We start from the raw sequence: 24,080 nt of genomic DNA, 5'->3' as shown, positions 1-24,080 counted from the left end.
CCAAGAACTTGTAATTTTAAAGTTAATTTTAGCACTTTTAAACTCTTTTCCTGACTTCAAGATTTTAAAAACTTTGTCAACAAATGAATTAAAGCAAATTTTTGAAAAGTTGAATAACTTATGACAAAATTTAAGAGCCAAAGTTGTAGATTTAGAAGGCAAGATTAACTGTGTACAGAAATTCTGCAGAAGTTCACGCATGCGCAGTGCGCCCGTGCATCCAATAAACACAGAGAACCAAGTCGAAAGGGAATCGAAATGGTAAGTACTTCCTTCGGGTATTTTCATATTTACTCACTTTGTACGAAACAAACAGTCTTTATTCTGCGGTCATATGAACCGGTTCTAACTCATCCTCAATTCTTGTTTCTCTCCAGCATAAGTTGAAGTCGTCACAGAGGGACAAAGTCCGTCAGTTTATTGCCTTCACAAACACGGGCGAAAAGACCGCAATATACTGCCTATCCCAGCACGACTGGAGGCTAGAGGTTGCGTCGGACAGTTATTTTGCACACCCGGATTTTTATTATAGGGAGCCCAAACCAGCAGTCGACAAGAAGTCATTAGAAAAACTATACCACAGATATAAAGGTGACAATACAATCTCATTAATTTAGTAGAAAAATTGCATGTTTAGCCTGTCGTTTTGGAGTTGTTTACCACATCACTCGACAAAATAAGGTTTATCGCGAATAGCAAAATATAAAGAGAGGACGCTGTCGCTGTTGAACCCACACAAAGATAAAGCCGATGCGTGCGTGAGTCTAGCATGAACATACACCGCATAGCAAACTGCCCCATCTGCCTACCCATAATGCATTGCGGTTCTAAATTGCGATAAACCTATGATCAAGTCAAACTATGATCAAAGTTGGCAAATTTCATCATGGCAGTCAGTGACAGTAGTTATCACTGTGGAATTCTGCGCCTACGCCCTGCAACGACCTAATCTGTTCCTAGAACTATGATGAGGTTCGTTCCTCTATCGTCTCAAAGATAGCGGAACGAACTTCAAGTTCATAGTTCTATCTAGAGTAAAGGAGTAGCCACGACTCTACAGTACATGTACATGCACTTGTCTTTACAGGGCTGTGTCACTGGAATGTGGGTAATTGCGATAACGTAACCCTCTTTCCGATGGTCCGGCTTCGCCTACGGCTTCGCCGTCGGAAGGAGGGTTACGTTATCGCAACTAGAGTGTGGGTGCAAGTCCCGGTCGTGACTTTTGTGTCTTTGAACAAGACACTTTTACTGTTGCGTCAAAGTGTTCTAAATTAAAATCCTCCCTAAATAAAGTTTATCGCAATTCAAAACCGCAATGGGTTATATGGGTAGGCAGATGGGGCATTTGCTACCGGGGTGTATGTTGTCATGCACGACGAGCGCACGCATGGCCTATATCTCTGTGTTTGGGTTCGACAGCGCCCTCTCTTGATGATTTGCTATTCGCGATAAACCTTATTGAATATTACTAGTCGGATCAGGCTACTCTGGGAAATGAAGAAAGAAAGTAAAATAAAACTATTTCTGATTTGTTTCAAAAATCATAATTTAATATTGTTGTTAATTATTTGTGGACCCAACATTAATAACCCAGGCCTGGAATTTCATCGTCAAGGCTGTTTTCATTTTTAAAAGGGCATTTCCATTGGAAAATCTTAAAGTCTATGGGAAACATGTGAAGGGGCACCAAGGCCAAGACGAGGGCAACGGAGGCCATGGCCTCCGTGACCTTCGTGAAATTCCAGGCCTGATAACCTACAAAGTTATTAAATAACTGTCCACCAAACAAACTGGGTCTGTTCCCAAAGTCTTTGGGCCAATTATAGTGTAGGTTTTAACTTTTTAACCGGTTCTATTTCTAGATTCTCATGATGAAGATAAGGTGCTCGCCGATGGAGTGGCAAAGTTTTGCGACGATTTGATGCTCGACCCAACGAGCAGAACAGTTCTAGTCATAGCATGGAAGTTCAAGGCTGCAACACAATGTGAATTTACCAAGAAGGAATTTACCGACGGAATGACGGACTTAGGGTGAGTACTTTGTGAGCTTTTTAGGGCTTTCATTTGGTAAGGGGCACTTCTACCATGAGAACAATTGTAGGTTTGTATTGGAACCTTGCAGAGTGCTCCACAGCACGGGGCACCAAGGCAACTGCTGCATGTGCCGTGGGCTATTTCAAAGCCTGCCGTCGATTTCACCAAACTCTTCCTACCTTAGGATTAATCTTAGGACTTAGGACGGGTTCAGTTCCGTATCCAAATACGTAGGACGAATTGAACCTATCCTAAGTTAGGACGGGTTACTCGTCCTAACTCGAGATACAATACAATACAATACAATTACAATACAACTTTGTTGTCCCCCTGCATGGGAAATTCCTTTGGCCTTATTGCTCACATAAAAATACAGTCACAAGTAAAAAGGTACAACGCGGTACCCGTACAACGTTAAAAATGGGATAGACCTATACCACAGAAAAATAGTGGGCCTAAAAAATACAGAGTTAAAAAGTGAACAACAGACAGATAACAGGGCATTATACGGAAAAAGAACACTAAACAACAGGAGTAAGAATGCACTTACAACAAAGGCGTTTAGATACAGAATGATACAGCAACTCACCGTTCAAGCTGGCCATTATATAATTGAATGGCAGCCGGAACAAATGAGCTGCCACACCTCCGGGTTTTGATGGCTCTTTGAAGAAATCGATTACTTAGAGAGATAGGATTAATCCTAGCGTTTCGTGAAATCGGCTGCTGTTTATTTTTGGAAAAACATTAGCCCTTAGACCTGTACCTACACTGTGAGTTCCAACCCCCATTTTTGTTGTCATCGACAGATGTGATTCAATTGAAAAACTTAAGACGAAGCTTCCAACGCTGGAGAACGAGCTCAGAGATCCAGCAAAGTTTAAAGATTTTTACCAGTTTACCTTCAACTTCGCCAAGAACCCTGGACAAAAGAGTCTTGGTAAGTTATATTGCGCTCTCTCCAGGACCAGCCTGTTCGAGAGCGCATAACAAAAACACAATTCCAGGCTGTGATTCTCGAACTCGAACACAGACTTGAACCCGAGGATCTTTGTACAACTCTGGAATAAAAAGAATAATCATAGGCCGTGTCCGAAACGGCGACTTCGGCTACAGCTACGGCTAGATCGCGCGCGTCTGCCTATTCTTCAACACTGGTAGACGCGCTGATCTAGACGTAGCTGTAGCCGAAGTCGTCGTTTCGGACACGGCCATAAACAAAGACTTGTAATGCGCAGATATCCACCCTGCTGGTTGTTCAAGGCGCAGTAAAACCCCAAACAAAACTAAGGACAAACGGACACAACAAAATTAGTCCTTAAAAACCTGTGACAGAAGATAAGTTTTGAGAAGAGATTTGAATTTTTTGGTTCTAAGACAATATCTAACATCTAAAAGTGGTAGAGAGTTCCAGATGCGTGGCGCAGCTAAAGAAAAAGACCTGTCACCCCATGAGTGTCAACTTTGGTTCAACTAGGAGTTAGCATGGAACTCGATTGAAGATTCCTTGAAGGAGTGTAAACTTGAAAAGTTCTGAGATATACATGTAGCGGGAGCCTTGCCAATAAGTGCAATTGATTAGTTTCAAATGGTTGTTCAACTCGCTCAAAAGCGTTACTCAGAGTAAAGGAATGAAATTCAAACCGTCGACACAAAACATTCCTGTTCATAACTTGTAAGTTTTTATTAACTGTGATTGTGGTTTATTTTTACCTCCACCCTGCCCTTTAACTAGATCTAGATATGGCAATAGCATATTGGAACATAGTACTCAACGGAAGGTTTCAATATTTGGAACTCTGGTGCAAATTTCTCACGGTGAGTAACAACACGATCAGAGACATGTTAAAAACTTTGTAGACACCTTGATGATGACTTTATAAGTAGGTATGGCTCGGAGAAATTACACTGTGATGTGTCGTGGCTGAGCGGTCTAGTTCAACGGACCCTAAGCTCTGGTGTTGCCAGCAGCAGAGTGTGGGTTCCAATCCCGGCCATGACACTTGTGCTCTTGGGCAAGACACTTTTAAGTGTTAAAACCATGATTGCCTAGGCAAAAGTTGGGAAGGAAACTGTGTATGCATTCCGCTCCTAGTGGATGATGACCCATGCCAAACGTGTAAATAGAATTTGACTGCAAAATAAATGCGACATCAGCGGTACTTCCGTACCACTTGACGGACAGGATCTTGGTGTAGGCCCAAGACCAATCTCTGGCGTAAATCAAGAGTCTCAAAGTGTGATGTCAGATTTTTTTAGGTTATTATATTATTGTGGCTGTGCACAAAGGAAAGCCGAGGGGAAAAGTAACTTATATTTTATATTTTCATTGAGAACTAATTACTCTCTCTCTTTTTTTTGGACAGGAACATCACAAGAAATCGATACCTAGGGATACATGGAACCTCTTGCTTGATTTTAGTAATATGATTTCAGATGATATGAGCAATTACGATGAGGAAGGTAAGACACGTCAGAAATAATAATAATATAATATTAATAATAAAAATAATAACTGTGCCGGGAGATTTAAGGGTAGCTGTGAAGGAGATGAACAAGATTCAAAAGTACCAAGACCTGGCAAGGGAACTTCGTAAGATTTGGCAGGTGAAAGTGACAGTACATGTAGCACCCGTTATGGTTTGGGGGGCTTTGGTACCATTCCAAAAGCACTATGGAACATCTTGACGAAATAGGGACAAATGTGAGAATAAATCTTTTGCAGAAGGCGGAGCTGTTGGGAACAGCAAGGATCCTAAGAAAGACCCTTGAGATCTAAGGCTACGGGACGTAGCCCGACTCGAGGAGTTACTGGCACAAAGGAAAATATTATCTTTCTTTTGCATGCTGTGATAAGATGAAATAATAATAATTTGTTTGCGATAACACCATGTGTGTATCAGGAGACTGACGATGACTAGAGCAAGTTAGTCGAAACGTTGAGACCTGTTCAAGAATTAACTCGGCAGTAGTGCAGTTAATTAGGATCCTATATAAGCTAAAGTAGTTGTCCAAGCCTATTTTCTATACCTTCCGCCCGGGTAGTAGTTAAAAAGGATTAGGTCTCGTCAAAATTTCAGAAACTGCGTCTCACTCACCTTGCAGTAAAAATACTCGGCGCTTTGTATCCTTTGGAAAAAGGCGCATTGTAAATACGATTATCATTTTTGTTATTTATTATTTTCTGATCAGCATAGTGTGGGTTTGAGTCCTAGTCGTGGCACATGTTTCCTTTAGCAAGACAGTAAACCAGGATGCTTCATCCTTCAGTGCCCAATTTCATGGCTCTGCTTACCGTAAGCACAGAACCGGCGCTTACGGAAGCAGGGAATTCTGTGCTTACGGCAAGCGTATTTCACGGGTTAGCGGTGAATTTTGGCTTCTGCGCGTGCGTACTCCCCATTACTAGGCATTCTAGGCTTACGAGGCTAGCGCAGAAATTCGGCGCTTGCACGTAAGCGGGGAATCGTGATCGCCCAGTAACACTATACACTAAGAGAAGGGGTTCGCCCCGTTGTTCCTGGCAGTGGCTGCTGAATGTGTCGTAGCACCTTGTAAACCCTTGCAACACAGGCATGCGATCATTATTTAATAATGCAAAATAGTGCAACAAATAACTGACTACTGTAAGGATAAAAAACAATATTTGCTAATTTGTTTCTCTCTGTTTAACTTTTTATTTTTCAAAGGAGCGTGGCCAGTGTTAATAGATGACTTTGTAGAATTCGCAAGATCCACATCACAAAACAGAAGTACAAGAGTCTGACGGAAGGCCCCCCTCCCTCTCCATTGTTGTCGCTACCACACTGTTTCCATAGCAACCGCCCGCCAACCTCCCTCATCACTATGTAAATATATGCATATTATACTCCATAACTCCCTTATGGTTCTAACCTCAGTATAGAAAATCATAACTTCCACGATCACTCTGGCGGGCTGGGAGGGGGATTCATTAGGGGAGTGGCTAATGGACTTAAAGGGGGAGGAGGATTTGGACGGCATGTACACATTCATGTTGGTCCTGAATGGAGCAAGTTCGGGCGAGCGACTAGACTTGACCAGAAACTGTGACGTAGCTCTCAAATTGACTATACTCAACCAGTGCATGGTTCGATATGGTCAATCTCCCTGTGTTCTATGGTTTCTGGTTAGTCTAGTAGGTCTATTCAAGTAAAAATGATTGGGCTCAATTTCGAAGAGCTGCTCAGGCAGAAATTATTGCTCGAAAGTTTACTGAGTGAAAATAAACAAGATACCAGTCACATGTATTGCATTTTGGCTGGTAACCTTATACCGGTAAACATGATTTTGTCGTAATCAGCCACTTTTTTGCCTGAACAGCCTCTTTGGAATAAAAACATCATTTATGAATACAAAATTGCTGGTAAACATTTTACTCATGAAACTGCCATGAATAACTTTAATTCAGCAATCTTAAATAGATAAAACCGGTCTTCAACATCGGACATAATTATTATGAATTTTATAACACTATCCTGTTTCAAATTTCCAATTTTGAATTTCACCTCCCTCCAACTTCATCATCTCCCCTCCCCCTCTCTTCTTGAGATCTTGAATTATGTTTCTGATATTTATAATTTTTAATGTAATTATTTAATTATTATAGAGTTCTTTCTCCTATTCGGATAATGCTGTCAACGGTCTGTTTTGAAAAAAAATAAAAATGCTGTATGCAATCTAGAATCCACTAGTTATAAAGCCGCATTTGAACCCAAATGCTTAGGCTGCGGCCAGTGGCTCTTTCATCGTTCTAGCCGTAGCCATGTCCATATTTCGGACACTATGGCCCTATTCGAATCCACAGCTTCTGCTTCGGCTTCAAGCTCTGTTTTTCTGGTCTGAAGCCCTGAGCACGTATGCAAAGCACGCGCAATTGTCAAAACAACAGCGGGGGCCAATCTAGCCTTAGCTGAATCTGGAGCCGAAGCCGTGGTTTCGTAAAGGCCTAAGACTGACACCTGTTATGATTAGTACCCTACTTCTCAGCATGATAACAGTAAAGGGGATTGCTCGTGTTATTATAGACTTTTCCTAGTCAGTGTTTGTAGGTTTTTTAACTGCTGTTTCACCACCATAGGGGGGAAGATAAACTTTAAAAAAAATGGTTACCTTTAAATAACAAACCTAATTTTCATTTTGATTTCTGAAGATTTTTTTACAAAGAAGCTGTCGGTTTTGAAACAACATCTAAATATTTTGGGGAGAAAAGTTTGATTAAACATTATTGATTCTCTCGGTCCATTTTTAAAGAGCTGCTTAGCGCAAAATATTTGCTTAGCGCGGATGAAATATGCTCAGTAGAAACTGGTTGCCTCACAGTTTACAATGTATATATAATGTACATTGTGTGGCGGGTAGACTGCTAATAATTTATTCGCTTGGTGGATAAAACTTGCTGGGCAATATTTTCGTCTGTCCGTGGAGAACCGTGATCTTGTGTCAAATACATTAGAAATGTATTCAGAAATCATTCGTATTCGACAACCATTGGAATAAGTGATATTAAGACCTTTGATACAGAAAAATCCTTGTACAAAAGCGTTCTCCATTTTCATTGTGGGGAGAAAATTTTCTCACTAGAAAACCAATATGGTTTTTCACCCCTTTCAGCCTTAAAGGCAGTGGACACTATTGGTAATCGTCAAAGACTAAACTCCACAGTTGGTGTATCTCAACATATGTATAAAATAACTAATCTGTGAAAATTTGAGCTCAATCGGTCATCAAAGTTGCGAGATAATAATGAAAGAAAAAAACACCCTTGTCACGCGAAGTTGTGTGCATTTAGATGGTTGATTTCGAGACCTCAAGTTCTGAATCTGAGGTCTCGAAATCTAATTCGTGGAAAATTACTTCTTTCTCAAAAACTATGGCACTTCATCGGGAGCCGTTTCTCACAATGTTTTCTAACATCAACCTCTCCCCATAACTCGTCACCAAGAAAGGTTTTATGCTAATAATTATTTTGAGTAATTACCAATAGTGTCCACTGCCTTTAACAGCCACTTTAGTTGACTGTGCACTATACCCTGCTTGAGCCTCCATGGCGACATTAGTTGCCCAAGATAACACACCAAAAAAAACACTCAAGCCAGAGCACAAAGGCCAAAAGCTGTAGTTTTTGTCCCTGATGATCACCCTCCATACCTAAGCTTACCATCATTTGAAAGAGAAAGAATGGATCTTTGAAATAACAGTAAATTAGAATAGTGTTGTTATTTTGCAAAATCCGTTAAAATCCGTTAAAATTGGAGTGGAAAGATCCGAAATGCCAAACACCCCGAGAGCGATGTATGGTTGTGTGCAAATGGTGCCTCACTCATTTTTTTGCTTAGCTTTATGAAATTGGGCACCAGAGGTTGTTTAAAGGCAGTGGACACTATTGGTAACTACTCAAAATAATTATTAGCATAAAACCTTACTTGGTAATGAGTAATGGGGAGAGGTTGATAGTATAAAACATTGATAGAAATGGCTCCCTCTGAAGTAACGCAGTTTTCGAGAAAGAAGTAGGCCTAATTTTCCACGAATTTGATTGGGAGACCTCAGATTTAGAATTTGAGGTCTCGAAATCAAGCATCTGAAAGCACACAACTTCGTGTGACAAGGGTGATTTTTCTTTTATTATTATCTCACAACTTCGATGACCGATTGAGCTCAAATTTTCACAGGTTTGTTATTTTATGCATATGTTGAGATACACCAAGTGAGAAGACAATTACCAATAGTGTCCACTGTCTTTAAATGTCAAAAGAACTTGTGGCTGAAAGGTTGAAAGCAAGGGGGCAAAGTTTCATTTCTGGAAACCTCCCTCTGTATTTAAGTATGTTACAGAAACATGCAATCATGTAAATAATTCTTTATAGTGTAACAGGGATCCTTACCAATGGTGGTATTTTTACTGTAATATTCATAATATGATATGTAAACAGTATGTTGGGTGTACTAGGGTGCGTTTTGGCGACCCCAACCAGAAACATTATTGAGCTTTGGTCATTTCGTACCTAAACAGTAACTGACTTGTTGAATCGGTGAGGCATGGTTTCAAGATGGCCAACTCTTAAAACTTACACAAAATGTCAATGGAATTGTTTTAAAAATTGAATACCTTGAAGCATAACAATGAAATATGTTGATAAAATAACAGAGACTAAGTTCCATTACTTGAAAACAAAACGGTTGAACATTTTAAGAACATGAATTTTCAAGAGATGTACCTACATGTAGGTCATGAGCTGTTTCTGGTTATTGACTTTTTTTTTTCTGCGTAGCTCTCAGAAATTGTTTCGGTCAGTGAGCTTGAGGACAGAAACTTGTTTTCAGGTCATGGTTGCCAAAACACACCCCTAGTAATAACATCAGGAGGGAATGCACGTTGTCCATTTATGCTGGCTTCTACATGAGGTTACCAATTTTGTTGATTTTTTTGTTTTCTTCAAGTATGGCTTAGGCTTTCTCCGTTGATCAGTTTTTAAGTTCTCTACCATTAATTCTAAACTTATTGTATGAGGCCCAAGCCACAGAGAAAAGTTTTGATAGAACAAAAATCTAATCCCCTAATTTTTTGCAGGTACATGCCATTGTTAAAAACAAATTAAATAGAGCAGGGTCTGAACCAGCGACTTCTTGACTAATGTGCCAGTGCGCTACCAACTGAGCTTTATAAGCCCCAAGTTGACCGTCTCCCGATGTTGTCAATATTTTTGTTGGGGCGGGGGTTGGGGTTGCCCCCCGAACCGAGATACTGTAAAAAAAAAAGAAGTAAATAACCAAGCAGTGTTTCCTTTTACTGATTACCTTGTATAGGAAAATGATGTAATTTCTGAATGCATTTCGTTAGTTTGGCACTCTTAGAAGATTCGATATTCACACTTCTATAATTTTCTTTTTTTTTTGTTTTTTAACCAGTGTTTGTTTTAATTGTTTACTCGGGGGTGCAACATCACGGGTGTACTTTAAAGCGTCATTCAGAGAGTACCACAGATTCAAAATTTAATATTAATAATAAAGTTTTCAATATTGTACAGATTGTCATGCGTTTTAAACCTAGCCTTATTTTTGTGTTTAAAGTTTGTGTACATGTTAAGAGTTATTACTTTTCATAAATTTATACCCAAACCCTGTTTGCAAGCATGCTCTTGGTCCTTGGAAAAAATAGACACATTTCATTGAGTGCAAGGCCTGACCTACATATGCGCATGGTGTGCACTTTAGAAGACTTGTCAAGCTTTTTAATCGCAGTTCAAGGGCTGACCTAAAATTACACAAGTTGTAAGCCGTAGAAGAATTTAACTTGTGTTACAACCCGAATGAGTTCAACTTTGTGTGTCTGAACAGTTCTAGCGTTGGATCGAATCATTTTTAACCCATAAAAATTAGACTGCTTCGAGTTTATCTTTTTACACTGTTTGTGGACAGAATAAAAATGACCACATACGGTTTAACTCGCAACAGATGACCCAGTGACTGCAGTGATCATTACATAAACACACAATGACTATTATGAACATGACAATAAACCGGATGTTAGAGTAATGGGGTCGGGTCTGCTTTTGCCTACCATAATCAAAGAAGCGGCGCTTGCGGAAGCTTTTGTCAAGCGTATTTCACGGTTAGCAGGGGTATTTTGGCTTGTGCGTGTGTGTACTCCATGTTGTTGCTAAACATTCTACGCTTAAATAGCAAGCCCGGAAATTCGGCGCTTGCACAAAAGCGGAGAATGGTGATCGTAAGTGCAGAGCCATGAAATTTGGCCCTGGTTTACTCCCAGCCTCTACCCGAAGCACAACATTTTTCAGAAGCAAAGCCAGAAACTTTTATATTTTGTTTAAAATTTATTTGTTACATTTCTCATTACGAATCAATCATGGTTTACAAAGAAAACGATATTTCAAAAATGATTAAAAGATGACAATTTTTGTGAAAATAATTAAGTTAAGTAATTTTTGGGGGAGAGTGGGAGCTAGAAAGTTGGTGGAGTACCAGCTGAACATCATTGTAACCATGTTTTTAAATTGTTATCATACATGTTATTCGTCAACACTGTTAAAAACAACATCATGTGGCCAGGTGTAAGTCCACATTTATAGTGTGTCAAGTCCCTACGTTATGTGGACGTTCTCAGTTCCGCACTTTGGAGGCCTGATGCTTCGTTTTCGAAAGAGCAAGGGCACCAAGGCATTTTCTGCTTGGTAAAGGACACCCTATGAGGAAATGGTAAATTTCTACTGGGGCATTTCAAGGGCACCAAGGCACTGACTAGGGGCATGGAGGCAATCACCTTCGTTGCCTCTGTGAAGTATCGGGTCTGCTTTGTACATGTATGTAGCGTTAATCACTACCTGACGTACTGGGCGAGTCTCATACTTTTAGTTTGGGGTGCTTGGGTTTTAATCATAGCAGTAGCTGATTTTACAGATTTTCCTTTAGAATTACAAAACTAAAACTAAAATATCTACCGCACAAATCTACAACTTAAATAATTTCTTTCATAATTACAAGTAACAAATCATTTTATGGCAAACTCTATTATCATTCTTACATAATATCGTCACCTAAGGTTAAACAATACAAAGTAAATACAGGTAAATAAAAAAAGACCAAGAGTTTGCTAGCTATTCACTGGCAATACCTTTAATTCAAAAATGGAATAAATTATTAGTTGTTATTTGTTCGCTACATTGCCATCCTATTATAAAATGCACAAAATGTCAAGTGTTGACGTTGGCCGAAAGATATTTTCAGCGACAAAAGCCAACAAGGTTCAGATTTGTTGAAAGGTTGTATAAACAAAACCATCACTTTACACTATCGTGCATTTTCATGCGTGGATCAATTTAAAATGATGTAGTTAAAAAGTAGTATAAAAATTGAAAAATTTAAATTAGCAACCTGTTTTATTTATATTACACCTTGCATATTTTTCGATAAAAATAATGTAAAATGTGTTGATAACTTCTACTAGACTGGCGCCTTTGAATGGCTTACCGGAAAGTGCGCCTTACAAAATGCTGCATTGTTATTACAATACAAGGCTCTCGTACAAATGATAACTGTGAGGTTTTGGTATCAAAGGTTTGGACTTTCGGCCCATATTTAGTTCATCGGTCCAATATCACATCCTACCCACGGCCAGGCAATATTTATCTCGCAGTCAAGACAAATGTTAAAATCTTCACTAGTGCTAGGTGAAATTTTTGGTGATTAACGGACCCTGCTTTGGTATGTTCATCAGTCCAACATCACACGTTGCCCAGGCAATATCAAAGAATTCTTGATATGACCTCATTCATCAGTCCAATATCACACCTTGCTCAGGCCATAACAACTGTGATTGATAAAGGACCTTGCTTTTAGTTCGATCTTTGAATAAATACCACACCTTTCCAAGGCAATAACAAACAACAGTTGCTAAAATGGACCTTGCCCAGGCCATATCACATTTTTCTTTGTATAAGTGACCCTGCCCTCTGAAGTTAATCAGTCCAATATCAAGGCCATAAAAAATTATGTTTGTCCAATTACTTGCAGTACAGACCATAAAGTATGCCTTTATTGCATCCCATCTGGCAAAATATACTGAATATAGTATGGTTAGAATGAGTTATGTTGAAAATACAGTATGCAAGAGTAAAACAAAAAAAACACTAGACACCATCACATTCATTGTTTTCTCAGAGCCAGTCAGATATGAAGAATTTTAATTTTTTTATTTTGTTCATTCCGATTCAAAATATCTGCAGCATATTCTGTACGAAGTCAGTCTCACTTTTGATATTATTTATATTAATATTAAAATGTCTACAAACCTACAATTCTTAAAAATGCTTGATTAAAAAAAAAAAAGGAGAACCTGAACGCTAAGTTTTACAAGAGCACCATGAAGATTACGAAGATGTTTTTCAATATTAAAAAAACAAAACACATGGATAAAAGATAACCAACAGAAACACACCCACATATATATATTATATAACATGCAGTTTACATCTAAAAAATAAAAAACAGTAATAAAATCAGCTAGCACCAACTTGAATGAAAGTCACTTGTTACATTTGTAATTCATATGTAAATGAGTATAATTTAAACAAATTTTATGGAAATTTATTTAAATGAGTATGCGAATCCGTTAATATTAACAACTCACAACTTTTTAATGATTTGATACAGCGATTTAGGACAAGTGATGGCCAGCGCTCTGTGACTTAAAACTATGGTGAAGTGTTTAAGAGTTGGTTTAAATGAAACCAAGATGTTCATTTATAAAAAAGTGCTGAATTTAAGGCTAAAGGGAATAAAATTATGTCTAAATCAAAGTTACAGAGGGACCTTGTCAAAGTTGGTCCAGGACAACCAGCGGATAAGTAGCGTCCAGGAAAAGGTTTTTAACACCTGGCATTAATAGTTCACCTTTATTGAAAATGGTTATCAGGGAAAACATTGGAGAAGTTCACAGTGCCTGGGGGTACATTTGTAAAGAAACCAGAAAAGAAACCAAAGAGACTCAGGGCCATGACGCACGAGGCAATTTACAGGCAACCAGTTCCAGGCCATCTCCAAGAAGGAAAGGCTTTCACATTTCAATGTTCACATATTTTTCTTGTGCCCCACCAAACTGGTCCTGTGGCATGCACTGCAAATGGTTGCCTCCAAGTTGCCTGTAAAGGTTGCCTCAAGTGACAAGGCCTTTAGATTGCTATCTACTGGAAAACTACGGGTGTCACTATAAAAACATCACACTACACATCTTAGTTAATGACCTCCAAATCGATTGCTCCAAAACTGCAAGTTTGTTTTCGCTACATATAATCAGCCAGCCAGTCAAACCACAGAGCGCTCAGCAGGGTAAATTGGTACAAGGCGTGTCTTTAGAGCATCAGAGAGCTGTTTGCCTTTGAGTGAAGTAAACCATGTCTCAAATAGGAAATACAGTCCAATGGAAATTCAACAAAAAATTTATATAAGGGAATTGTTATACGACAACCTGTCCTGGATTAATTTTGACAAGACCCCTGACCAGTGATCTTCTGGGATTGTTTTGATTTCAAGGATGGAAAAAAAATGAAACCACCTCAGACAAATCTTAAAACTGTCTAAGTTATCAGCACGATTCCTCTTTTACCAAATTACCCTAGACAGCTTGATATCTATAAACCTTGGAATAAAGTGTAAGATGTTTCGGTTTTTGTTTTCATTTAAGTTTTTATTTACATTTGCTTTTGACATACTTGGCAGCGACTGACGCGGGTACGCAGCGAGCCGGCCTTAAGGGTTTGGGGCCGCTGCCGTTGGAACATCTCCTGGGCATCGACCGTGGTCATCCAGAAGCTGTAGGTGTTGCGGTAGAAGAAGCAATTGCCCCGCCCGTTGCACTCGATGAAGGGCGTGGCGCGGAAGCTCTCTAGGCAGGAACCGGGACTGGCAAGTGGTGAGCCACCACCATCGGCTCCTGCAGATGTGTACTGCGAAAGAAGGGAAGAAACAAACAAAATTTTATAATAAGAGTATTATGTCTTTGATTTTTTTCACAGAGCTCGGGCAAGTACCGAGTAAACAAACAGTGCTAAACACCCATCACTATATATATGGGTAAAACCGTAATTAATATTCTTTATCCCCGATGCAAATTTCCATCTTTTAAGAAGAAAAAAAAAAACATAACTAAAAAACAAACAAATACTCCCTTTTTGAATTGAAATTATTAACCAGTGGCCAACTGTGCCATTTGAATTGTTTTTTTATTAACACGTATTGATTAGTTTGTATTTACCAAAACAGTGCATAAATGTACGAATGGAAATAAAATAAACAAACTGGACAGACTTTCTGTGGTGGGGGCGGTGCCAGTGATTCAAGCGGAGTACAGTTTGAGGAGTAAACCACAGGCACAATGCCTTTGTCTACTATAGCGAGAGAGAATTATTACCATTGCAAAACTGAATCCAATCCACAATGATCTCCAGTTCTGCGGGCAGTCCGGTAGCGTGGTATCCTGACTATGCACAGCGATGATCTGTGACGGCGTCTCGCACACCGTGCAACGACTGATGAAGGGTCTGATCCCATTACCCGAAACTGGCATCATCGGGATAGCCTCCGACGTGGCCAGCCAGAATGACTTGTCGTTACGCTGGGCGTAGTTGCATACCTCGTTGAAGTTGCAGAAGATGTAGGGCATAGTGCTGAATCGGGGCAGGCAAGACCCGGCCAGACCTTAAAAAAGAAATAATTGTAATAATTACAAACATAAAAAAATTTTTAACCATCCCTGCCAACTACATTAACATTTTAGAGGCTGCCTTAAAAAAAAAGGAATATTTTTCATAAAAAAGAATTCGAAAAACATTTGTTTGTTAAAAAAAAACACCCAAAAAACAGCCCTCCGTTCTTTATTCAAGAATATTTTTCCGTAGGCATAATTTTTTTATTTTGGTGCATATCTCGTCATTAATCCGTTGTTTTGTTTTTCTTGGTTTCTTTGTATTGTTCTTGCTTTTGCACAGCGCTTTGAGCTTTATAAATACCTATATTATTATTAATATTAAGTTGGTAAAGGTGGCCCTGAGAAATACAGGTTTTCTGCTAGACAATTCGATCAGTATACTCTGACCATCTTCTGGAGAATTAATACTGAGACATTTCAAGTTACCTAGATCTTGGTGTTGGGCTCTCTCGTTGCCTTCAGTGTACAGCAGACTGTATCCACTCCATAGTGTCGTCATGCCGGCCGAACATTGAGGAACATTTCTAGACTGGCTGTGTCTGACGACGATGAAGCCCTGGGGTCTAGGAGGAGCTCCTGGTAAGCCAACACCGCCGCCCACGCCCTTGTCTCCATTCTCCCCTAAAAAAACAAAAAGGACAAGAAAGCTTAACTGTAGTTTTATTTTCAAAAGAGGAACGTGCGAAGCCATATCAAGACTTTATTCTGTTTTTTTTTAATGGCACGGCGCTATTGAAAAAAATCACGCTTGAACTTTTTTTTTTTTTAAACTAATCTGTGCCCCAAAGGGTTAACCATAGTACCTTCTCTGCATCTAGGTATATAAATGAAAGGGGTCATATAGGGGTATTACAATGCACATTGTGCAGAATAAACAAACTCTGAAGAGGTTAAAGACTATTGAGACCTCAAATTCTAAATCTGAGGTCTCAAAATCAAATTCGTGGAAAATTACTTCTTTCTCGCAAACTACATTATTTCTCACAATTGTTTTATACTATCAACCTCTCCACATTACTCATTACCAAGAAAGGTTTTAGGCTAGTCATTATTTTGAGTAATTACCAATAATGTCCACTGCCTTTAAAAGGTTTAAAAAAATTCTTTCTATACCTTGTGATCCAGAATCTCCAAAGTCTCCTCGCGGTCCCCCGGGTCCTGGGGGGCCGTTTAGACCTACTTGTCCAGGCACACCTTGATCTCCAATATCACCCTTCAATCCAGGGAGACCTGAGTCAAAGGGGAATAAACAACATAGAATCAACGGATACAAATTTACTGAGGATGTAGAACAATAATATCAGGGGGGGGGGGGGGCGGGTAAAACACATAAAACGTGAGATGATAATAATCGGCTTTGACACCATTTTCTGGCCGTTGGTCCAATGTGTTGTGTAACGCATGTGAAAGAACCCAGTGCACTTATCGAAAAGAGAAGGGGTACGCCCTGGTGTTCCTGGCTGTGGCTACTTGCTAATGAATGCGGAGCTCATAATTGGTCTCAGAATTCATAACTTCAATAACCTATCTTTCTGTATCTAAGCGCCTTAAGTTCCTTGTGGGTACGAGTGTATATAAGAATTCAATATTTTTATTTTAATATTACTATTATTATTATTACTTTGAGAAATGGCCGAATAAATAATGATAATAAGAAGAAGAAGAAGCAATGTTTGATTTACCATTGAATCCATCCTGTCCAGGTAGGCCGGGGCGGCCTGGACGTCCAGGGACACCATAGCTACCGACGTCTCCAATGTTGCCCTTTACACCCTTCTGGGCGTTCGATTCATCCCCAGGTAGACCCTTAGAACCTCTCATGCCCATCAGACCTTGATAATTAATAGTAACAATAATACTAACAGTAATATTAACAATTCTAATAACAATAATAACAATAATAATATTACTAATCAAAAGGTATAAACGCCTTATGCCTCAAAACACTTAGAACCTCTCATCTTGTGCAGACCTTTAATAATACAGCAGGAAATCAGACAAAATATTACACAAGAGATTGCAAACTGCTTACCAAATTATGGTTTACATATACATTTGTTTAGCCATAACACCATGTGTGTATCTACTTGCCAGGTAGAGTTGTTCTTTAGAGAACTGTTTCACTATATACTCTTTTTTCCCCCTCAAGTTTATCGGGAGACTTTGATGGTATACATGCAAAAAATCAAATGGCTTGATGTTTCGACCATACGAGAAAGACTCTGCTAGGGTCGAAATGTCAGCTTTCAAGAAAGACTCTACTTTTTAAAATTTATATAATGGAACTTTCAAAAATAGAAACTTTAAGTAGGATTCGAAACTTTGCATGGTGGAAATAAGATATAGAGTTTCGGTAACACCATGTAATAACAATCTCTAAATGAGTTGGGGTGGTTCTGAAAAGAACCGTTGGATTAACTCGACGTTTCGATCAGTATGCTCTGATCGTCTTCTGGAGAATGCTGGACTCTGATGCTGCATGCTGCTTAAGTACTGGGCGGCGGATCAGCGGTGATGCACGAATAGAAACTTTGAATGATGGACATTTTCGATGATGGAAGACCTGAATGCTTCATTTTTTAAAGGGCAAGGCATTTTCTTCTTGGTAAAAGGCACCCATTGCGACAAAATTGTAAATTTCTACTTGAGCATTTCAAGGGGACCAACGCAATGACCAGGGGGCATGGAAACAATCGCCTCCGTTGCTCCCTTGAAGTTTCAGGCCTGAAGATGGAAACTTTTAATGATGAAACAAATTTGAATGACAAACTATTTTTGCAAATATTACTCAAAATATACGAGCATGCACTTGAGAACATTTTTTTATATTTTTCAGTCTCCTTATTATATAGGCTAAAATTGTTTTTTAAATGAAATAATACGATTATTATTTCTTGATATACGAACCTGGTCGACCATCTCTTCCATCGAAGCCATTGTATCCTTTGAGTCCAACGGATCCAGATTCACCAATCTCCCCAACTAAACCAATATCACCTGCTCTCCCCTTTGGTCCTGGGTACGTTAAAGTGACAACAAAAAATGTGTTAAATTGAATTTTACCATAAAATAGGGAATGCAGGACAGGTTTTTGTCTTCTTGAAAATGTTATTTTAACATCAAGCAAAAATACATTAGGCGTATGGGTATTTAACAAAGCTATTATAATAAATTGGTTTAAAGCCATTGGACCCTTTCGGTACAGAAAACAAACAAAAATGTTCACAGGTTTACAAATAGTTTGCAGGGTTTACAGAAGGTAATGGTGAAAGACTTCTCTTGAAATAGTAGTCCATGAAATGCTTTACTTTTTGAGAAAACGGTAAAACAATATAAATTCTCGTTAGCGAGAATTACGGATTTATTTTAAACACATGTCATGACACGGCGCGGAAACAAGAGTGGGTTTTCCCGTTATTTTCTCCCGACTCCGATGACCGATTGAGCCTAAATTTCCACAGGTTTGTTGTTTTATATATAAGTTGTGATACACGAAGTGTGGGACTTGGACAATACTGTTTACCGAAAGTGTATAATTGGTTTAATAGTAAAAAACACATGGCAGCAACAGACTGCAAAAAACGAGAAATTTATAATACCAACAATTACATTATTAAAACTCAGACAGTCTAAGACAAAAATATAGAGGAATGCACACTAATTAATACAAACAGTCTGTACTAGACAATTTACTTTAAAAAAACTATATCCAGATTAGGTTAGATTAGATTAGATTAGAATGATTTATGCAGCAACTGTTAAAAACCAAAAACATCGGAAATTGTAGTGCGCGTCGAGCTCTCTAGAGTTCAAACTTTCACGGTCATGATATTTGGTTCTTGAGGAAAAAAAAGAGGAAAATATATTTTTTTTCAGCAAAAGGGCCAACCTACTTGTTCTATGCTTTAATATATTTTTCAAGCTATTTATTCCCAAATATTTATGAATTTTCCAAGGGCAAACAAAATTGTAAATCAGACTTAATAAGTACTTTTAGGAAGAATATCGTGCTTGCCTTCATTAAGTCAAGAAAAAAAATTATATGAAACTAGATCTCACCTTGGCGTCCCGCCCGACCCGGTTCACCATCGACTCCCTTGAGTCCAATAACAGGAGGTCGCCTTGGACCAGAAGGTCCAATATCTCCTCTATCTCCCTTCAGTCCGTTCAGGCCAGGGAATCCAGGACGGCCCCGGTTGCCATTCGGACCTGGTCATTAGTGGATAGAAGGTCATTAGTAGAAGGTCAATATTCAGATATGATATTCAATTCTTGGAAAAAGTAGGAAAATAATTCTTGAGCAAGAGGGCCAAACTACTTGTTTATGGTTTAATATATGTTTTCAGGCTATTTATAGGCATTTTGTCCGAGTTTGCTGAGGGCAAAAAATAGGAAGTATTTCATGTCTGAATATTCAAGATTCAATAGATTCTTAATGTCCTGATAAAACAAGCAAAATTTGTCTTTCCTGTGTATAAGGAGCATGACAACAATAGACAAAAAGAATACAAAATAATATTTACAGAACTTAAAATACTACAAAATGAAGAAAGTTTAGGGGAGAAAGTTTAAATGCGGTGGGCACTATTGGTAATTACTCAAAAAAATTATTAGCATAAAACCTTACTTGGTAACTAGTAATGGGGAGAGGTTGATAGTATAAAACATTGTGTGAAACGGCTCCCTCTGAAGTTTTTTAGTAGTCAAGAAAGAAGTTATTTTCCACAAATTTGATTTCGAGACCTCAGATTTAGAACTTGAGATCTCGAAATCAAGCATCTGAAAGCACACAACTTTGTGTGACAAAGATGTCTTTTTCTTGTTATTGTCTCGCAACTTCGACGACCGATTGAGCTCAAATTTTCACAGGTTTGTTATTTTATGCATATGTTGAGATACACCAACTGTGAAGGCTAGACTTTGACAATTACCAATAGTGTCCAGTGTCTTTAAAGTGATGCAACTTTTTATTTGAGATATCAACATTGTTTTAGCCTATTTTTGTGACCGGGTTCTTTGACTTGAAGGAGCACCAGAGAGAACTTACCTGGCAATCCATCTGGGCCGGATTCTCCATCCATTCCAGGCTCTCCTTGTGGAGCGACGAAGGCAGGGATTCCGTTTTCACCCTGAATACCTGGGAAACCTTTGATGCCTGGGAGACCTGACAGCAACAAATACAAGGAACAAAGAGTGAAAAGAGATCTAGAATGTTGACAAATATGAACACTGGGAAATTTGGAGACTATAACAACTTTGAAAACTTGAATCTTTGAAGACTGGGAACTTTGAATGACGGACTGATGCAAACTTTCACTAACGGACACTTTAAACCTTGGAAACTTTTACTGCTGGAAATTTTGAACCTTGGACATTTTTAATAAAGGAAACATTGTATGACGGAAACTATGAAGGGTGAAAACTTTAAACAATGGACAACTGGAACGATGGAAACTTAGAATGATGGAAACTTTGCATGATGGACACATTGACTGATGGAAACTTTGAATTAAGGCAATTTTGAACAGTAGAACTTTTGAACAGTAGAACTTTTGAATGGTGGAACTTTTGAATTATGGAAACTTTGAGTAATATAACAACAGCAACTTTGAATGATGGAAACTTTGAAAAATGAATAATTTGAACAATGTCAGTTTCAACAATGGAAACTTTATAGATTGGAAACTTTTATCAATGGAACAAAGTCAAGCAATAAATAAAACTAAAACAATTCCAATTCCAATTGATAGAACTTTTTTTAAGTAACTTAAAAAAGGGTACAATTAAACCTCCGGTGAAAAAAGTTAACCCTAAAAAAAACCCTTCCTAGATGGGAACCTACCTCTGGGTCCTGGGCGACCAGGAGTACCCTTCCTGCCCGGGAAGCCAGAGAAACCCGGGAAACCTGGTGCTCCCGATGGACCATCGGGTCCTGGTAGACCCTGCCTTCCTTCACCTCCAGGGATACCATCCATACCCGACATTCCCTTGGGTCCTTCGAGGCCAAACAACCCAGGAAGACCCTGGTCTCCTCTTGCGCCTTGAAGAAAAGACACAAAAAGGATATTAGTGATGTGAACTCGCACATACATAAATACTCATCTTCAAGTACGCGATAAGCCTTCAATCAGATTTGCAGAATGGAATGGTGATTTAAACCTATATTGTATGGCTATCATTACCTGCGTCTTGTGTGTTCTATGTCACGCGTCAAGTTTGCTTATTATTACACTTGACCTCGTTGGATATGGGACGCAGAAGTGCTATATGTTTCTGTATTCCTCGCGCGTGGTAATGTATAATATCAGCATTTATTTGAGGCGCTTTTTTCCTACGGTTACAACGCGCCTACAGAAGACACAACAAAGAATTCCAAACTAAAGATGTTCCAATGTAAAGTGAAATGAAAACAGTTTAGTATTTCTGTATAAATGAGTCTTAAGTAGTTCCTTGAATTGTCCAAGTGCAGGGTTCAAAATTAGTGAAAATAGCGGCGGGCGAGTCAAAATCCTTTCTCATATTTTTTTTATTTTTTATTTTTTTATTATTCTGTGTATCATCAATACATGCTGGCTAGTGAAACAACCTGCGGGCGATAAAGAATTTTGTTTGACTCATCCGACGAGCGAGTGAAAAAAAGAAGTTAAAGGAAACCCCTGAATTGTAGTTGTATTAAGATGTGATGGTAATGAGTTCCATACATTTGGGGCGTTAGCAGAAATTGCATATGAACCCAGAAGAAAAAAAACGTGTAACGAAAATACTTCTACCAGACTTTCTCTCTCTTTCTCCATTTTTAAAGGTTTTTAGGAAATAAATAAATAAATCATTATAAAGAGCAGTTTACAGTAGCATGAGAGTATTTATAGTCGCTGTACCTGGAGCACCGGTGAATCCACTGTAGCCGTCGTATCCTCCTCCTCCTTGCTCTCCCACAGGTCCACGGTCTCCAGTCAGTCCGGGAAGTCCCGGATTTCCAATGCGTCCTAAAAACATAAATCAATGACAAACAAATAACTGACTATAATTTTGGAAGAGTATTTACAAAGATAAGATAAGATAAGAACGATAAGAACCCCACACCAGAAGAACTATATCTGGACTTGATTAGGCATGCGAGGAACTATCCATGAAAAAAGGAGGAAAAGAGAAAACCACGCAAGAAAAAATTAGGAAAAGATAATATTCCTTTACTTTTGTACACAGAAAGTGAAGGGGAAAAAAGAGGAAAATCAAAACCAAAAAAAGAGAAAACCAGCTCAAAAGAGGAAGTCTCACATGCCTGTGAAATTTAAAATGGCCATTATAATCAATTAAAAAAAAAAATTGTAGATAAAATAAATAAATGATCAATAAATGCAAAAGAATTCAGCAGTGTCATAATATCCAAATTACAGTTAGAGGTTAAATAAACATATTATAAACAAGTTTAAACACCATTTACATCAGACATTTTTTGCTAAAGTAGCTGTTTTACAAAGAAATGATTAGTGTCTCTTACCGGGTTCTCCTTTGGGTCCCTTTTCACCCTTCGGTCCTGGAGGTCGAGGTTCGGTCAGTTCATTAGGGGTAAAGGGATCTCCTTTCGGTCCTTGCTCACCGGCCGGACCCTGCTCTCCCGGAAAGCCACGATTTCCATCAAAGCCATTACGTCCTGGTTGACCCTGGATACCTGTTGGTCAAAAGAAAAATCCTGTTTAACTTCCAAATGAAAAGGGAAGGTAAACGTTTAGGCCCCGTCTTTACGCCAGTCCATTAAATCACAATCATCTGTGGGTCGATTTAAATGTGCTCATACATTAATCCCAAGGTCGTTGTTTAATTTTTTCTTTGTTCAAACCCAATTTATAAAAAAAACAATTAGCCAGTCAGTTTCCCTTGTGGTTTATTACTTGATACAAATAAAAACAATTGATATTTACCGTCGATACCCTGGGGGCCAATAGGACCTTGTGGGCCTGGTCTTCCAATTAATCCTTGATCACCCTGGGGAAAAAAAGACAACAACAAAAGTCAACAACAACAACAACAACAACAACATTTTTATGACACATGCAAACAAAAGATGACACTGTATCTCACACTATTCTAAGATTAAATTGGATTTGTTGAGGTACCCCAAAAGACCAAAACTGAATGAAATTAATAAAAAATTTACGAAGCATCACTTTTTGTGTTTAGTTTTGACATTTTTATAAAATCTATTATTCATCCTTCAGTTGGCTGCAGTATGAAAAAAAAAAATACTAAAAAAAAAAAAAAAAAAAAAAAAAAAAAAAAAAAAAATAATAATAATAATAATCATAGGCCTTTGAATAAAAAAAACCCAAATAAAATAAAATAAATAAATAAATGAAATACCGGAAGTCCGGATGTTCCTCTGAATCCACTCGGTCCACTAGTTCCTTTCATTCCAGGACGGCCAGGTCCACCGAGGGCACCCGGTAGTCCGTTCATTCCAGGCATGCCAGGCTCACCAATCATACCCGGGTTACCGTTGAATCCCTGATCTCCAACCTGGCCGGGGAATCCTGGCTCCCCTGGGAATGTTCAAAACAAGACCAATGTTTTAAGATATAAGGGGTGGATTTCACAAAGAGTTAGGACTAGTCTTATCTTGAGTTAGGACCAGTTACTCGTCCTAACTTAGGACTACCCATGCATGTTGTATATCTCCTAGGACTAGTCCTAAGTTAGGACTAGTCCTAACTCTTGGTGAAATCGACCCAAGGCAACACAAAAAGTTTACCGTACCTGCTGCTTCCTATTAAGAGAAAAAAAAGGATACATTTTAACATTG

General features: G+C 38.7%; 2 protein-coding genes across 2 annotated transcripts in view; one reads left to right on the top strand and one right to left on the bottom strand.

The window, feature by feature from the left end:
* Window positions 1–232: 232 nt before the first annotated feature.
* On the top strand, window positions 233–6,716 carry LOC117298408 (DCN1-like protein 1). The gene is made up of 7 exons (XM_033781662.1): window positions 233–261; window positions 378–591; window positions 1,866–2,034; window positions 2,847–2,977; window positions 3,773–3,855; window positions 4,404–4,500; window positions 5,727–6,716. The coding sequence occupies exons 1-7, from the start codon at window positions 259–261 to the stop codon at window positions 5,801–5,803; spliced, it is 774 nt and encodes a 257-aa protein (XP_033637553.1). The 5' UTR covers window positions 233–258; the 3' UTR covers window positions 5,804–6,716.
* A 4,708-nt stretch (window positions 6,717–11,424) lies between these two features.
* Window positions 11,425–24,080, bottom strand: part of LOC117298307 (collagen alpha-1(IV) chain-like) — a 62,142-nt gene continuing 49,486 nt past the window's right edge. The window contains exons 28-40 of the mRNA XM_033781462.1: window positions 23,642–23,820; window positions 23,203–23,266; window positions 22,782–22,952; window positions 22,159–22,266; window positions 21,123–21,320; window positions 20,328–20,444; window positions 19,340–19,489; window positions 18,188–18,295; window positions 16,963–17,112; window positions 16,394–16,510; window positions 15,707–15,901; window positions 14,984–15,270; window positions 11,425–14,519 (exon numbers count right to left, since the gene is read on the bottom strand). Of these exons, the coding sequence (XP_033637353.1) occupies window positions 14,265–14,519; window positions 14,984–15,270; window positions 15,707–15,901; window positions 16,394–16,510; window positions 16,963–17,112; window positions 18,188–18,295; window positions 19,340–19,489; window positions 20,328–20,444; window positions 21,123–21,320; window positions 22,159–22,266; window positions 22,782–22,952; window positions 23,203–23,266; window positions 23,642–23,820 (2,099 nt within the window). The 3' untranslated portion in view covers window positions 11,425–14,264. The remainder of the gene's footprint in view (window positions 14,520–14,983; window positions 15,271–15,706; window positions 15,902–16,393; window positions 16,511–16,962; window positions 17,113–18,187; window positions 18,296–19,339; window positions 19,490–20,327; window positions 20,445–21,122; window positions 21,321–22,158; window positions 22,267–22,781; window positions 22,953–23,202; window positions 23,267–23,641; window positions 23,821–24,080) is intronic.

Source organism: Asterias rubens, chromosome 13, assembly GCF_902459465.1.
Source record: "Asterias rubens chromosome 13, eAstRub1.3, whole genome shotgun sequence".
Taxonomy (NCBI): Eukaryota; Metazoa; Echinodermata; class Asteroidea; order Forcipulatida; family Asteriidae; genus Asterias; species Asterias rubens.
The sequence above is the reverse complement of the archived record's forward strand: the minus strand, read 5'-3'. Positions and strand labels throughout refer to the sequence as shown.